Raw genomic sequence first — 14,703 nt, forward strand, 5'->3', positions numbered from 1 at the left:
ACTAGGGCTGGGCGATTTCGTTCGTTAATTTCGTAATTCGTTATTAATTCGTTATTTTTTTTATAACGAAGCGACATTGAACCATTCAGGAGCAACTAAAAAACGAAACGAATTTTTTCAATTCATTTCGTAATTGTTTCGTAATTGTTTCGAAATCGATTCGTAATTGATTCGAAATCGTTTCGTTATTATTTCCGCATGTCTGGTGCAAGTTTTAGGGTTGCTGTTTCTTTTCTCAGTGAAAAAAAAATAAATTATCACACCAACAGTCAACAACAGAGGGAGAGGGAAGCTTCCTGTCCCATTTGGAGGTTTTTTTAGCGTATTGTGCGATTGCGCCCGCCATTAACGAATTGATTCGTAATTGTTTCAAAATTGATTCATAATTGATTCGTAATTTATGAAATTTTGTAAATAACGAATTTTTTTTAAGGAAAATTTCGGAATTCTTTTAAAAATCGAAACGCAAAACCCCCCTAAAAACGAATCGAGTTTAGAAACAAATTTTTCCCAGCCCTAATACACACACATACACATACAAAACACATATACACAGGCTGGGCCACAGCAACGCATAGCAGGGGATGGCTAGTGCAAAATAAATGCAATCACAACAACAATAAGAAGAAGAAGTTTTACTGAGAGGAAAGTGGTTTCCTTGCAAGAACTGTATACAGAGCCAGGCCCTGTGAGCAACGAGACCAAAAAGAAAGGTAAGGGGTCCAGTCTGTGATTCCTACTCTTGATTTAGAGAAAACTTGAAAAAGTTACTTTTTCTGCACCAGGCTGGTTTGGGGATTCTGGGAAATGCAGTGTAGAAAAGCAGATGTGAAGTCTCCCCCAATACAAAAAAGTCAGGATGTATCTTGACTGAGTTTCCTGCCTTGCAAGGGGTCCTTTCCATAGTCATGAGTCCGCTCCGGGTTTTAGTCCAAACTTTAACCCAAGAGTCCAAGGCACGGAGGGGTTCCACTTTCGTTCCTTCTTTCACTTCCCGAGGGCGGCCGCCACCTCCCTCTCCATCCCGGTCACAAACTGGTCGTTGAGGAAGAGCAGCTGTCCGTGGGGCAGGAACCGGCCGAGGACGACCTCCGTCCGCTCGGCCTTGAGCAGCACGTCACTCCCGGAGCCCAAGAGGCGGAGGTGGTCCAGGAGGGAGCGGGCCACGCTGCGGAGGGTGCCCTCGGCCAAGAGCAGGTTCTCCTGGGGGCCACAGACCAGGGCGAAGGCTACGCTGTGCACGGCCAGCCACAGCACCGTCAGCTCCCCTTCTGCCACAGGAAAGGGGTCGCCGGGGGGCAGGCGGAAGGCCCCCGATGGGGCATCCTGGAGCGGGGCGGGGTCCTCGGGGGGCAGGGCCAGCGGCTCCCAGGAGGGCTTCCCCGCGGCCTGCAGGTGCAACTTGCAAGAGGAGTCCACCTGCCTGGAAAGGAAGACAAGCAAGGAAGGAGAAATGAAACTCTCTGGGCCGGGGGATTCGCCGGGCTTTGTCTCGCCCACTTCCCACACTGACAGCAAAGATAGTAGGCAAAGTCCTGTGGGGCACTGACAAATAGATCTCAAATACAGGTACATGTTACAACCCGCTTCCTGCTCGAATGCATTACAACCTCCGTATCCACAGGTAAACTTGAGGAAGTCCGTCTGAAATGAACCTTTCTGGACCAGGGGTTTCGCTAGCCTTTCTTCCATGATTACTTTCTTCTCTGGGCCGGGGGATTCACCAGGCTTTGTCTCGCCCACTTCCTACACTGACTGCAAAGATAGTAGGCAACGTCCTGTGGGGCACTGACAAATAGGTCTCAAATACAGGTACATGTTACAACCCACTTCCTGCTCGAATGCATTACAACCTCCGTATCCACAGGTAAACTTGAGGAAGTCAGTCTGAAATGAACCTTTCTGGACCAGGGGTTTCGCTAGTCTTTCTTCCATGATTACTTCCTTCTCTGGGCCGGGGGATTCGCCAGGTTTTGTCTCGCCCACTTCCTACACTGACTGCAAAGATAGTAGGCAAAGTCCTGTGGGGCACTGACAAATAGGTCTCAAATACAGGTACATGTTACAACCCGCTTCCTCCTCGAATGCATTACGACCTCCGTATCCACAGGTAAACTTGAGGAAGTCAGTCTGCAGTGAACCTTTCTGGACCAGGGGTTTTGCTAGTCTTTCTTCCATGATTACTTCCTTCTCTGGGCCGGGGGATTCGCCAGGCTTTGTCTCGCCCACTTCCTACACTGACCGCAAAGATAGTAGGCAAAGTCCTGTGGGGCACTGACAAATAGATCTCAAATACAGGTACATGTTACAACCCGCTTCCTGCTCGAATGCATTACAACCTCCGTATCCACAGGTAAACTTGAGGAAGTCAGTCTGAAATGAACCTTTCTGGACCAGGGGTTTCGCTAGTCTTTCTTCCATGATTACTTCCTTCTCTGGGCCGGGGGATTCGCCAGGTTTTGTCTCGCCCACTTCCTACACTGACTGCAAAGATAGTAGGCAAAGTCCTGTGTGGCACTGGCAAATAGATCTCAAATACAGGTACATGTTACAACCCGCTTCCTCCTCGAATGCATGACAACCTCCGTATCCACAGGTAAACTTGTGGAAGTCCGTCTGAAATGAACCTTTCTGGACCAGGGGTTTTGCTAGCCTTTCTTCCGTGATTACTTTCTTCTCTGGGCCGGGGGATTCGCCGGGCTTTGTCTCACCCACTTCCTACACTGACCGCAAAGATAGTAGGCAAAGTCCTGTGGGGCACTGACAAATAGATCTCAAATACAGGTACATGTTACAACCCGCTTCCTGCTCGAATGCATTACAACCTCCGTATCCACAGGTAAACTTGAGGAAGTCAGTCTGAAATGAACCTTTCTGGACCAGGGGTTTCGCTAGCCTTTCTTCCATGATTACTTTCTTCTCTGGGCTGGGGGATTCGCCGGGCTTTGTCTCGCCCACTTCCTACACTGACCGCAAAGATAGTAGGCAAGGTCCTGTGGGGCACTGACAAATAGATCTCAAATACAGGTACATGTTACAACCCACTTCCTGCTCGAATGCATTACAACCTCCGTATCCACAGGTAAACTTGAGGAAGTCAGTCTGAAATGAACCTTTCTGGACCAGGGGTTTCGCTAGTCTTTCTTCCATGATTACTTCCTTCTCTGGGCCAGGGGATTCGCCAGGTTTTGTCTCGCCCACTTCCTACACTGACTGCAAAGATAGTAGGCAAAGTCCTGTGGGGCACTGACAAATAGGTCTCAAATACAGGTACATGTTACAACCCGCTTCCTCCTCGAATGCATTACGACCTCCGTATCCACAGGTAAACTTGAGGAAGTCAGTCTGCAGTGAACCTTTCTGGACCAGGGGTTTTGCTAGTCTTTCTTCCATGATTACTTCCTTCTCTGGGCCGGGGGATTCGCCAGGCTTTGTCTCGCCCACTTCCTACACTGACCGCAAAGATAGTAGGCAAAGTCCTGTGGGGCACTGGCAAATAGATCTCAAATACAGGTACATGTTACAACCCGCTTCCTGCTCGAATGCATCACAACCTCCGTATCCACAGGTAAACTTGAGGAAGTCAGTCTGAAAAGAACCTTTCTGGACCAGGGGTTTTGCTAGCCTTTCTTTCTGTCATTGCCCAACATCCCAGGCTGATAATCAAAGATGGCGGATAACCCTGTGCCACTCTTCGATCCTATGTGGCATTGATAAATGGATCTCAAATGCAACCCACTTCCTGCTTGAATGCATTGCAATCTCCATAGTCGCAGGTATACTTTAGGAAGTCAGTCTGCAGTGAACCTTTCTGGACCAGGGGTTTCGCTAGTCTTTCTTCCATGATTACTTCCTTCTCTGGGCCGGGGGATTCGACAGGCTTTGTCTCACTCACTTCCTACACTGATAGCAAGGATGACAGGCAAAGCCCTGCGGGACTCTGGTATATACATCTCAAATACCGCTTCCTGCTTGAATGGGTTATGAACTCCGTATCCACAGGTATGCCTTAGAACAGTGGTTCTCAACCTGTGGGTCCCCAGGTGTTTTGGCCTACAACTCCCAGAAACCCCAGCCAGTTTACCAGCTGTTAGGATTTCTGGGAGTTGGAGGCCAAAAACATCTGGGGACCCCAGGTTGAGAACCATTGCCTTGGAAAGCCTGCATGAAAATAACCTTTCTGGACCAGGGGTTTCGCTAGTCTTTCTTCCATGATTACTTCCTTCTCTGGGCCGGGGGATTCGCCAGGCTTCGTCTCGTTCACTTCCTACACTGACAGCAAAGATAGTAGGCAAGGTCCTGTGGGGCACTGACAAACGGATCTCAAATACAGGTACATGTTACAAACCCGCTTCCTGCTCGAATGCATTACAACCTCCGTATCCACAGGTAAACTTGAAGAAGTCAGTCTGAAATGAACCTTTCTGGACCAGGGGCTTTGCTAGCCTTTCTTTCTGTCATTTCCCAACATCCCAGGCTGATAACCAAAGATGGTGGGTAACCCTGTGCCACTCTTACATCCCATGTGGCAATGATAAATGGATCTCAAATGCAACCCACCTCCTACTTGAATGCAACCTCCATAGTCGCAGGTCTACTTGAGAAAGCCAGTCTGAAATGAACCTTTCTGGACCAGGGGTTTCGCTAGTCTTTCTTCCATGATTACTTCCTTCTCTGGGCCGGGGGATTTGCCAGGCTTTGTCTCGCCCACTTCATATTTTATTTATTAATTATTTATTTATTTGGAGTGCTTCTACCCCGCCCTTCTCAACCCCCTCAGGGGGACTCAGGGTGGCTTACAAAAGACACAATTGGATGCCCAACAGTTCACAAAATACAATATACAAAACACAATATAACAACAACATTTATAACTAGTTAAAACAGTCAAATTAATACAATAGCAGCAATAAAATCATCTTGTGGTCAACGTTCGTCGATTCATAAATCCATACTCCATCCAGCATTGTCATTGTCCTTTCCTACTCTGGTCGCCATTGTCTTTTATCCACCTGCCAGATTACCCAAAGGCCTGGTCCCATATCCAGGTTTTTAACTTCCTTCTGAAAGAGAGGAGGGATGTTGATGACGTAATTTCCCCGGGAAGTGAATTCCACAGGCGAGGGGCCACCACCGAGAAGGCCCTGTCCCTCGTCCCCACCAGTCTCACTTGTGATAAAGGTGGGGCAGAGAGCAGGGTCTCCTCAGAAGATTTTAAACTCCGAGGTGGGACGTAGAAGGAGATCCGTTCGGACAGGTACGCTGGGCCGGAGCCGTACACTGATAACAAGGGTGGTAGGCAAAGCCCTGTGGGACTCTGGTATATGGATCTCAAATACAGGTGCATGTTACAACCCACTTCCTGCTTGAATAGATTATGATCTCCATATCCACAGGTATACCTTAGGAAGCCTGCATGAAAAGAACCTTTCTGGACCAGGGGTTTCGCTAGCCTTTCTTTCTGTCATTGCCCAACCTTCCTGGCTGATAAACAAAGATGGCGGATAACCCTGTGCCACTCTTCGATCCTACGTGGCATTGATAACATCATGATCCCTCTTTCTACGGGCATTCATTATGACTGCCATATCCCCAAGTATGCAAAGACCCCTGCATTCATGAACTCTGTGTGGATACATGAAGCCACACGTAACAGCCAACCCTTCTGAAATTAAGTGCACCTGCTGTGACCCAGGGGTATTTTTCTACCAAAATGACCAGCAGAAATTAACTGAAACCTGGGTGTTTTCCTTGACCTCATTGCAACCAACACCAGTCCCAATCAGACCTCTAGCAGGAGAATATTCCAAAACTGAGGTGCCACAGAAGAAAAGTCCCTGCTCCCACAATGCATCTCTCCAGCTTCAGTTCTCAATCAGGGATATACAAGGGAGGAGCTCCTTCAGATGTCCAGGTCATCGCATTCACACAAAGGCTGCATCTACACCAGGAATAGGCAAACTTCAGCCCTCTAGATCAGTGGTTCTCAACGTTCCTGATGCCGTGACCCCTTAATACCGTTCCTCATGTTGTGGTGACCCCCAACCATAAAATTAGTTTCATTGCTACTTCATTACTGTCATTTTCCTCCTGTTATGAATCGTTATGTAAACATCTGATATGCAGGATGTATTCTCATTCACTGGACCAAATTTGGCACAAATACCCAATAGGCCCAAATTTGAATACTGGTGGGGTTGGGATGGGAGGATTGGTTTTGTCATTTGGGAGTGGTAGTTGCTGGGATTTATAGTTCACCTACAATCAAAGAGCATTCTGAACTACACCAACAATGGACTTGAACCAAACTTGGCACACAGAACTCCCATGACCAACAGAAAATAGTGGAAGGGTTTGGTGGGCATTGGCCTTGAGTTTGGGAGTTGTAGTTCACCTACATCCAGACATCAAACAATGATGGATCTAGATCAAACTTGAAAGAAATGCTCAATATGCCCAAATGTAAACACTGGGCATATAGACCTTGAGATTTGGGAGTTGTAGTTGCTGGGATTTATAGTTCACCTGCAATCAAAGAGCATTCTGAACTCCACCCACAATGGAATTGAACCAAACTTGGCACACAGGACTCCCACGACCAAAAAGGTTTGGTAGGCATTGACCTTGAGTTTGGGAGTTGTAGTTCACCTACATCCAGAGATCACTGTGGATTCAAACAATGATGGATCTGGGCCAAACTTGGCACGAATACCCAATATGCCCAAATGTGAACACTGGTGGAGTTTGGGGAAAATAGACCTTGACCTTTGAGAGTTGTAGTTGCTGGGATTTATAGTTCACCTACATTCAAAGAGCATTCTGAATTACACCAACAATGGACTTGAACCAAACTTGGCATGCAGAATTCCCATGACCAACAGAAAATACTGGAAGGGTTTGGTGGGCATTGGCCTTGAGTTTGGGAGTTGTAGTTCACCTACATCCAGAGATCACTGTGGATTCAAACAATGATGGATCTGGACCAAACTTGGCATGAATATTCAATATGCCCAAATGTGAACACTGGTGGAGTTTGGGGGAAATAGACCTTGACATTTGGGAGTTGTAGTCGCTGGGATTTATAGTTCACCTACAACCAAAGATCATTCTGAAGCCCACCAATGATAGAATTAGGCCAAACTTCACACACAGAACTCCCATGACCAACAGAAAATACTGTCTGTGATGGTCTTTGGCGACCCCTCTGACACCCCTTTGCGACCCCTCCAGGGGTCGCGACCCACAAGTTGAGAACCGCTGCTCTAGATATTTTGGACTTCAACTCCCACAATTCCTAACAGCAGGTAGGAATTGTGGAGGGCTGAAGTTAGCCTATGCCTGGCGCAGACGCACCTCAAAATCAAGGGGGAGAAAGAGCAGCCTTCCCTGGTTCGTGTACCTGGCTACGGCCAAGATCCTCTCCTTCTGGGCCAGGCGCTCCTTCTCGGGGTCTCGGCCTCCGCCGCCGCCTTCGGACCTTTCGGGGCTGAAGACCCTGGAATAGAGAACTCTGCAAGGCGGGGCTTCGTCCCCAGAACGGCCGCAGCTGCGCAAGGTGTGGACGATGAAGGCGTGAACCATGGTGCCAGAGGGGGCTGCAAGGGAGGGACGGGGTGAGAACCACAGGTTGTTAAGATAGCCAATAGTCCAGAGGACAGGAGCAGGACTCAAAGGGATCTTGACAGATGAGAGAGATGATGGGCCAAAACTAACAAAATGAAGTTCAACAGGGACAAATGCAAGATACTCCACTTTGGCAGGAAAAATGAAATGCAAAGATACAGAATGGGGGACAATGCCTGGCTCGAGAGCAGTACGTGTGCAAAAGATCTTGGAGTCCTCGTGGGGAGGAAGAAGGGGAACATGAGCCAGGAATGTGAGGTGGCGGCAAAAAAAGCCAATGGGATTTTGGCCTCAGGCATCAAGAGGAGCCTAGTGTCTAGATCTAGGGAAGTCATGCTCCCCATGCTCTATTCTGCTTTGGTTAGACCACACCTGGAATATTGTGTCCAGTTCTGGGCACCACAATTCAAGAGAGATATTGACTCTAAGCAGGAATGTGTCCAGAGGAGGGCGACTCAAATTATCAAGGGTCTGGAGAACAAGCCCTATGAGGAGCGGCTTAAGGAGCTGGGCGTGTTCAGCCTGAAGAAGAGAAGGCTGAGAGGAGATATGATGAGGGCCATGTATAAATATGTGAGAGGAAGCCACAGGGAGGAGGAGGAGGGAGCAAGCTTCCTTTCTGCTTCCCTGGAGACTAGGACGCAAGGGAACAATGGCTTCAAACTACAAGAGAGGAGATTCCATCTGAACATGAGGAAGAACTTCCTGACTGTGAGAGCCGTTCAGCAGTGGAACTCTCTGCCCCGGAGGGAGTGTGGTGGAGGCTCCTTCTTTGGAAGCTTTTAAGCAGAGGCTGGATGGCCATCTGTCAGGGGTGCTTTGAATGCAATATCCCTGTTTCTTCTTCAGGATGGGGTTGGACTGGATGATGGCCCAGGAGGTCTCTTCCAACTCTTGATTCTATGATTCTATGATTAAGATCTTCTGGAGGGGCCCTGCTCTCAGTCCCACCACCCTCGCAATTGCGTCTGGTGGGGACGAGGGACAGGGCCTTCTCGGTGGTGGCCCCTTGGCTCTGGCACTCTCTCCCACTGGAGATTAGATCTGCCCCTTCCCTCCTGACTTTCAGAAAGGTGGTAAAATCTTGGCTTTGGAATATGGCATTTGCAGAATGATGATTGAGTCAATAACGGCTGACCACACTAAAGGCGGATGGCGATGAATTTGTGATTTTACTCTGACAACCTGACTTTTGTAATGGTATGATCTGCATTTTAATGTATTTTTGTATTAATGTATTATGATGCTTTTATGTTTATTCGATGTGTGTATGAATTTCCTGCTGTTAGCCAGCCTGAGTCCCTCTTCGGAACATAGCATAGAATGGCCTGGCAGTGCCTGGGGCAATCTTTTCTTGAGAGGTGATTAGATACCCACAGATATATTATTATTATTATTGTTATTATTACTAATAATAATAATAATAACAATAATATTAATAATGTATTGTTGAAGGTTTTCATGGCCGGAATCACTGGGTTGTTGTAGGTTTTTTCAGGCTATATGGCCATATTATTGAGGCATTCTCTCCTGACGTTTCACCTGCATCTGTGGCAAGCATCCCCAGAGGTAGTGACGTCTGTTGGAAACTAGGAAATAGGGTTTATATATCTGTGGAATGATGACCAGGGTGGGACAAAGGACTCTTGTCTGCTGGAGCTAGGTGGGAATGTTTCAACTGACCACCTTGATTAGCATATAATGACTTGGAAGTGCCTGGGGGGAATCTTTTGTTGAGAGGTGATTAGAGGTCCTTGTTTGTTTCCTCTCTGTTGTTGTACTGTTCTAATTTTAGAGTTTTTTAATACTACCAGTATTAGAACAGCACAACAACAGAGAGGAAGCAGGCAGGGACATCTAATCACCTCTGAACAAAAGATTCCCCCAAGCTCAGCCAGGCCTTCAAATGCTAATCAAGGTGGTCAGTTGAAACATTCACCCCTAGCTCCAGCAGACAAGAGTCCTTTGTCCCACCCTGGCCATTATTCCACAAATATATAAACCCTTTTTCCTAGTCCCAACAGACCTCACTACCTCTGAGGATGCTTGCCATAGTTGGAGGCGAAACGTCAGGAGAGAATGCCTCTAGACCATGGCCATATAGGCCGGAAAAACCTACAACTCCCCATTTATTATTATTATTATTATTATTATTATTATCATCATCATCATTATTGACCTCATTCTCATTCACAACACATAAGGCCGCGAATTACTCTTAATTAAGGAAAACGAGGCTCACCTTTCTCTCACAGCAACCCGGCTCTTACTGCTTCCTGGTGAGCCCGGCAAAAGCCGCTCTAGCACGAAAGACTACACTTCCCGGCATGCCCTGCGCGGGCCCTGAAGGGCAGGCAAGGAGGACGCAGCGCGAGGCACGCTGGGTAATGTGGTCCATAGCGAGGGCAAAGTGCGCATGCGTAGCCCCCTACCACCAAGCAGGAGGATTGGGAGCTCTCCTCGCCGATTGGTCGGCGCTGGAACAGTGGGCGTGGCCACGCCTGAGTGAAAGGGGCGCGCCGGGATTGGGCAGTGATCTGTCCAATGAGCACAAAGGGGCGGAGTCAATCCGCAGGCGGGGGCGGGATTAGAGGCTCGAGTCGAGCGTTGATTGGCTGGAGCTTTGTTTTGGTTTCATTTTCCCCGGAAGGGGCCTGAGGCTGTGAGGAATGCTGGGAGTTGGAGTCCAAAATTCCTGGAGGGAAGGCCCAAGTGAGGCCCAAGCCTGGTCTAAAAAGGAAAGGGCCTAAGGCTGTGAGGAATGCTGGGAGTTGGAGTCCAAAAGCCTTGGAAGGAAGGCCCAAGTGGGCCCAGGCCTAATCTAGTTGGTATAGGTAGATCAAGTGAGGAATGCTGGGAGTTGGAGTCCTAAACTCCTGGAGGGAAGGCCCAAGTGAGGCCCAGGCCTGGTCTAAAAAGGAAGGGGCCTGAGGCTGTGAGGAATGCTGGGAGTTGGAGTCCTAAACGCCTGGAGGGAAGGCCCAAGTTATGCCCAAGCCTGGTCTGAAAAGGAAGGGGCCTGAGGCTGAGAGGAATGCTGGGAGTTGGAGTCCAAAACCCCTTGAGGGAAGGCCCAAGTTAGGCCCAAGCCTGGTCTGAAAAGGAAGGGGCCTGAGGCTGAGAGGAATGCTGGGAGTTGGAGTCCAAAACCCCTGGAGGGAAGGCCCAAGTTAGGCCCAAGCCTGGTCTGAAAAGGAAAGGGCCTAAGGCTGTGAGGAATGCTGGGAGTTGGAGTCCTAAACTCCTGGAGGGAAGGCCCAAGTGAGGCACAAGCCTGGTCTAAATAAGGAAGGGGCCTGAGGCTGTGAGGCATGCTGGGAGTTGGAGTCCAAATTATGGAAAACAATTGGTATAAAGTTGCCTTCAAGCTGTTTGCACGAGGCGGATAGGAAAGGTAAGTGAAGCATTGAGTTAACAAGCTCATGTTTTGACGCCCAAGTTCTCGATCAAGAGCCGCTTAGAATTATAGGTGGGTATTTATTTATTTATACTCAAGTAATAGGTCATGTGAAGTACTCTCTTTCCAGCCCCCCTCCCTTGACCTTTTGATGGAAAGTACCTTCTTGTACCTGCAGACTCTACGCTTAACCACAACCTTTGAGCTTAACCACAACACAACTTCCGACCTCTACATGTCACATCTTGTTTCTTAAAAACATTTTCTTCCCTGTTGCTCCTTTTCTACAGAGAAAGGGCATGTTTCTCTTTTGCTGTTAATTTCACTCAAAGCCCCTTCACTCAAAGACCCTTTCAGTTTCACACAAAGACATGGCTGTTGTTCGTAAACAGTCCTGGGTCCTTGCACTTCCCACTTTCACTTTAAATATTCCGATGATGGGCCGAATGCTTGGTTCCACAGCCGGGTCTTGAGCGGTCTCCTCAAGGCCAGGGCCAACCTGATCTCACACAGGAAGGAGGGAGTTCCACAGCCGTGGGAGGGGCCACCACCCAAAAGGAAGGAAGGCCCTGTCCCTCAACCCCACCAGTCGCACCTGTTGGCCCAATGGGGCCGAGAGCAGGACCTCCCTGGAAGATCTTAATCTACGGATAAATAGATAGGAACGATCATAGGATCACAGAGTTGGAATAATAGCATCCTAGAGTTGGAAGAGACCTCCTGGGCCATCCAGTCCAACCCCATTCTACCAAGAAGCAGGAAATCACATTCAAAGCACCCCCGACAGATAGCCATCCAGCCTATGCTTCAAAGCCTCCAAAGAAGGAGCCTTCACCACAATCTGGGGCAGAGAGTTCCACTGCTGAAGAGCTCTCTCTCATAGGATCCTTGAGTTGGAAGAGACCTGGTGGGCCATGCAGTCATAGAATCATAGAATCCAAGAGTTGGAAGAGACCTCATGGGCCATCCAGTCCAACCCCGTTCTGCCAAGAAGCAGGAATATTGCCTTCAAAGCACCCCTGACAGATGGCCATCCAGCCTCTGCTTAAAAGCTTCCAAAGAAGGAGCCTCCACCACACTCCCTCCGGGGCAGAGAGTTCCACTGCTGAACGGCTCTCACAGTCAGGAAGTTCTTTCTCGTGTTCAGGTGGAATCTCCTCTCTTGTAGTTTGAAGCCATTCTTCCCTTGCGTCCTAGTCTCCAGGAAAGCAGAAAACAAGCTTGCTCCCTCCTCCTCCTGCCTGTGGCTTCCTCTCACATATTTATCCATGGCTATCATATCTCCTCTCAGCCTTCTCTTCTTCAGGCTAAACATGCCCAGCTCCTTAAGCCGCTCCTCATAGGGCTTGTTCTCCAGACCTTTTATCATTTTAGTCGCTCTCCTCTGGACACATTCCAGCTTAGAGTCAATATCTCTCTTGAATATATCTTTCTGCCACCCAGTCAAAACGCATTCTGCCGAGAAGCAGGAAAATTGCCTTCAAAGCACACCCGACAGACAGCCACCCAGCCTCTGCTTCAAAGCCTCCAAAGAAGGAGCTTCCACCACAATCTGGGCAGAGAGTTCCACTGCTGAACAGCTCTCTCTCATAGGATCCTTGAGTTGGAAGAGACCTGGTGGGCCATGCAGTCCAACCCCATTCTGCCAAGAAGCAGGAAAATCACATTCAAAGCACCCCCGACAGACGGCCATCCAGACTATGCTTCAAACCTCCAAAGAAGGAACCTCCACTACACTCCAGGGCAGAGAGAGAGAGTTCCACTGGTGAACAGCTCCCTCACACAGTCAGGAAGTTCTTCCTCATGCTCGGGTGGAATCTCCTTCCTTTCCTGTCATTTGACGCCATGGCTCCATTGCCTCGTAGTCTCCAGGGCGGCAGAAAGGAAGCCTGCTCCCTCCTCCCTAGGATGTCCCTGGCTTTACATATCTACATATGGCCCTCCTCATGTCGCCTCTCAGTCTCTTCTTCTGCAGGGTTAACGTGCCCAGCTCTTGAAGCCTCTCCTCATAGGGATTGTTATCCTTCAATGAGAACTGTCAGGATTCTGCATTCATAGCAAGGTTGCGCCCACACTGCAAAGTTATACCAACCTGGTACTTTTATTTATTTTTTTATTTATCGTGTCAATGCAACCAGTCGATTATATTACATTTCTAACAGAACAAAGCAAAACAAAAACAGACAAAATACGAAAATTGTGAGTTTGGTAGTTGATTACATGTCCTTTGACCAGTATCTGGCCCCTTGGAGTGCCTCTGGTGTTGCTGCAAGAAGGTCCTCCATTGTGCATGTGGCAGGGCTCAGGGTGCATTGCAGCAGGTGGTCAGTGGTTTGCTCTTCTCCGCACTCGCATGTCGAGGATTCCACTTTCTTGGCCCCATTTCTTGAGGTTGGCTCTGCATCTCGTGTTGAACCTGACTCAGCACATAGAAGATGGTTTTGAAAGGCAGCAGATCACAGGAGCTGTCTTCATAGACCTGTCAGCAGCCTATGAGACTGTGAACCATCGCCTCCTCCTCCTGAGAAAAATGTATAATATCACAAAGGACGACCACCTCACCCGCCTCATAGGAAACCTGCTACGAAACAGGAGCTTCTTTGTTGAGTTCCAGGGCCAGAGAAGCAGAGGGCGGAAACAGAAGAACGGCCTGCCTCAGGGGAGCGTGCTTGCTCCATCCATGTTCAACATCTACACAAATGACCAGCCACTGCCAGAAGGGACAGAGAGCTTCATCTATGCTCATGATCATGCCATCACCACTCAAGCAGGGAGCTTTGAGATGGTTGAACAGAAACTCTCCGAAGCTCTAGGTGCTCTTACTGCCTATTACAGGGAAAACCAGCTGATCCCCAATCCATCTACAACACAGACATGTGCCTTTCATCTCAAGAACAGACAAGCATCCCGAGCACTGAGGATTATGACCTGGGAAGGAAGGAATCCCACTGGAGCATTGCAACGCACCCAAATCCCTGGGAGGAGTCACTCTGGACTGTGTCTGTGACCTACAAGAAGCACTGCCTGAATATCAAGCAAAAGGTGGGTGCCAGAAACAATATCATACGAAAGCTGACTGGCACAACCTGGGGATCACAACCAGACACAGTGAAGACATCCGCCCTTGTGCTGTGCTACTCTGCTGCTGAGTATGCATGCTCAGTGTGGAACACATCTCACCACGCTAAAACAGTGGATGTGGCTCTTAATGAGACATGCCGCATTATCACGGGGTGTCTGCGCCCCACACCACTGGAGAAACTACACTGTCTAGCCAGTATTGCACCTCCTGACATCCGCCGGGAAGTAGCAGCCAATAGAGAAAGGACCAAGGCAGAGACATCTTTGGCCCATCCCCTGTTTGGGTATCAGCCAGCACGTCAACGACTTAAATCAAGAAATCGTTTTCTAAGATCTACAGAGACATTTACTGGAACACCTCAGCAAGCGAGAGTCCAAAAGTGGCAGGCTCAAACCCAGCACCTCAATCAATGGCTGATACCAAATGAGAGACTCCCCCCTGGGCACATAGAAGACGGGGCGACTTGGAAGGCGCTGAACAGACTGCACTCTGGCACCACGAGATGCAGAGCCAACCAACCTGGTACCACTTTATCACTGCCTGTTCCACAGCCTTCAGGCAGAGCAATTAAAGTGTGGCCAAACTGTGTTAATTCTGCAGT

General features: G+C 48.8%; 2 protein-coding genes across 2 annotated transcripts in view; both read right to left on the reverse strand.

The window, feature by feature from the left end:
- The window catches only part of LOC132777432 (AP-5 complex subunit sigma-1-like), a 127,319-nt gene extending 117,401 nt beyond the window's left edge, over positions 1-9,918 (reverse strand). The window contains exon 1 of the mRNA XM_067468421.1: positions 9,866-9,918. The gene's annotated coding sequence lies outside the window, so the exon portion shown is untranslated. The remainder of the gene's footprint in view (positions 1-9,865) is intronic.
- On the reverse strand, positions 621-9,935 carry LOC132779041 (AP-5 complex subunit sigma-1). Its single transcript, XM_067468420.1, has 3 exons — positions 9,866-9,935; positions 7,400-7,595; positions 621-1,423 (listed from the first exon to the last, which is right to left on the reverse strand). Exons 2-3 carry the CDS (start codon positions 7,579-7,581, stop codon positions 988-990), a joined length of 618 nt encoding a protein of 205 aa, XP_067324521.1. The 5' UTR covers positions 7,582-7,595; positions 9,866-9,935; the 3' UTR covers positions 621-987.
- Between the last annotated feature and the right edge of the window lie 4,768 nt (positions 9,936-14,703).

This window comes from Anolis sagrei, chromosome 5 (genome assembly GCF_037176765.1).
Source record: "Anolis sagrei isolate rAnoSag1 chromosome 5, rAnoSag1.mat, whole genome shotgun sequence".
NCBI classification, from domain to species: Eukaryota; Metazoa; Chordata; class Lepidosauria; order Squamata; family Dactyloidae; genus Anolis; species Anolis sagrei.

Excerpts from the sequence above, each read along its gene's own strand:
- LOC132779041 (XM_067468420.1), bottom strand. The coding sequence starts at position 7,581 with ATGGTTCACGCCTTCATCGTCCACACCTTGCGCAGCTGCGGCCGTTCT. Across the intron at positions 1,424-7,399 it reads AGGATCTTGGCCGTAGCCAG|GCAGGTGGACTCCTCTTGCA; the intron begins GTACACGAACCA and ends CTTCCTTTCCAG.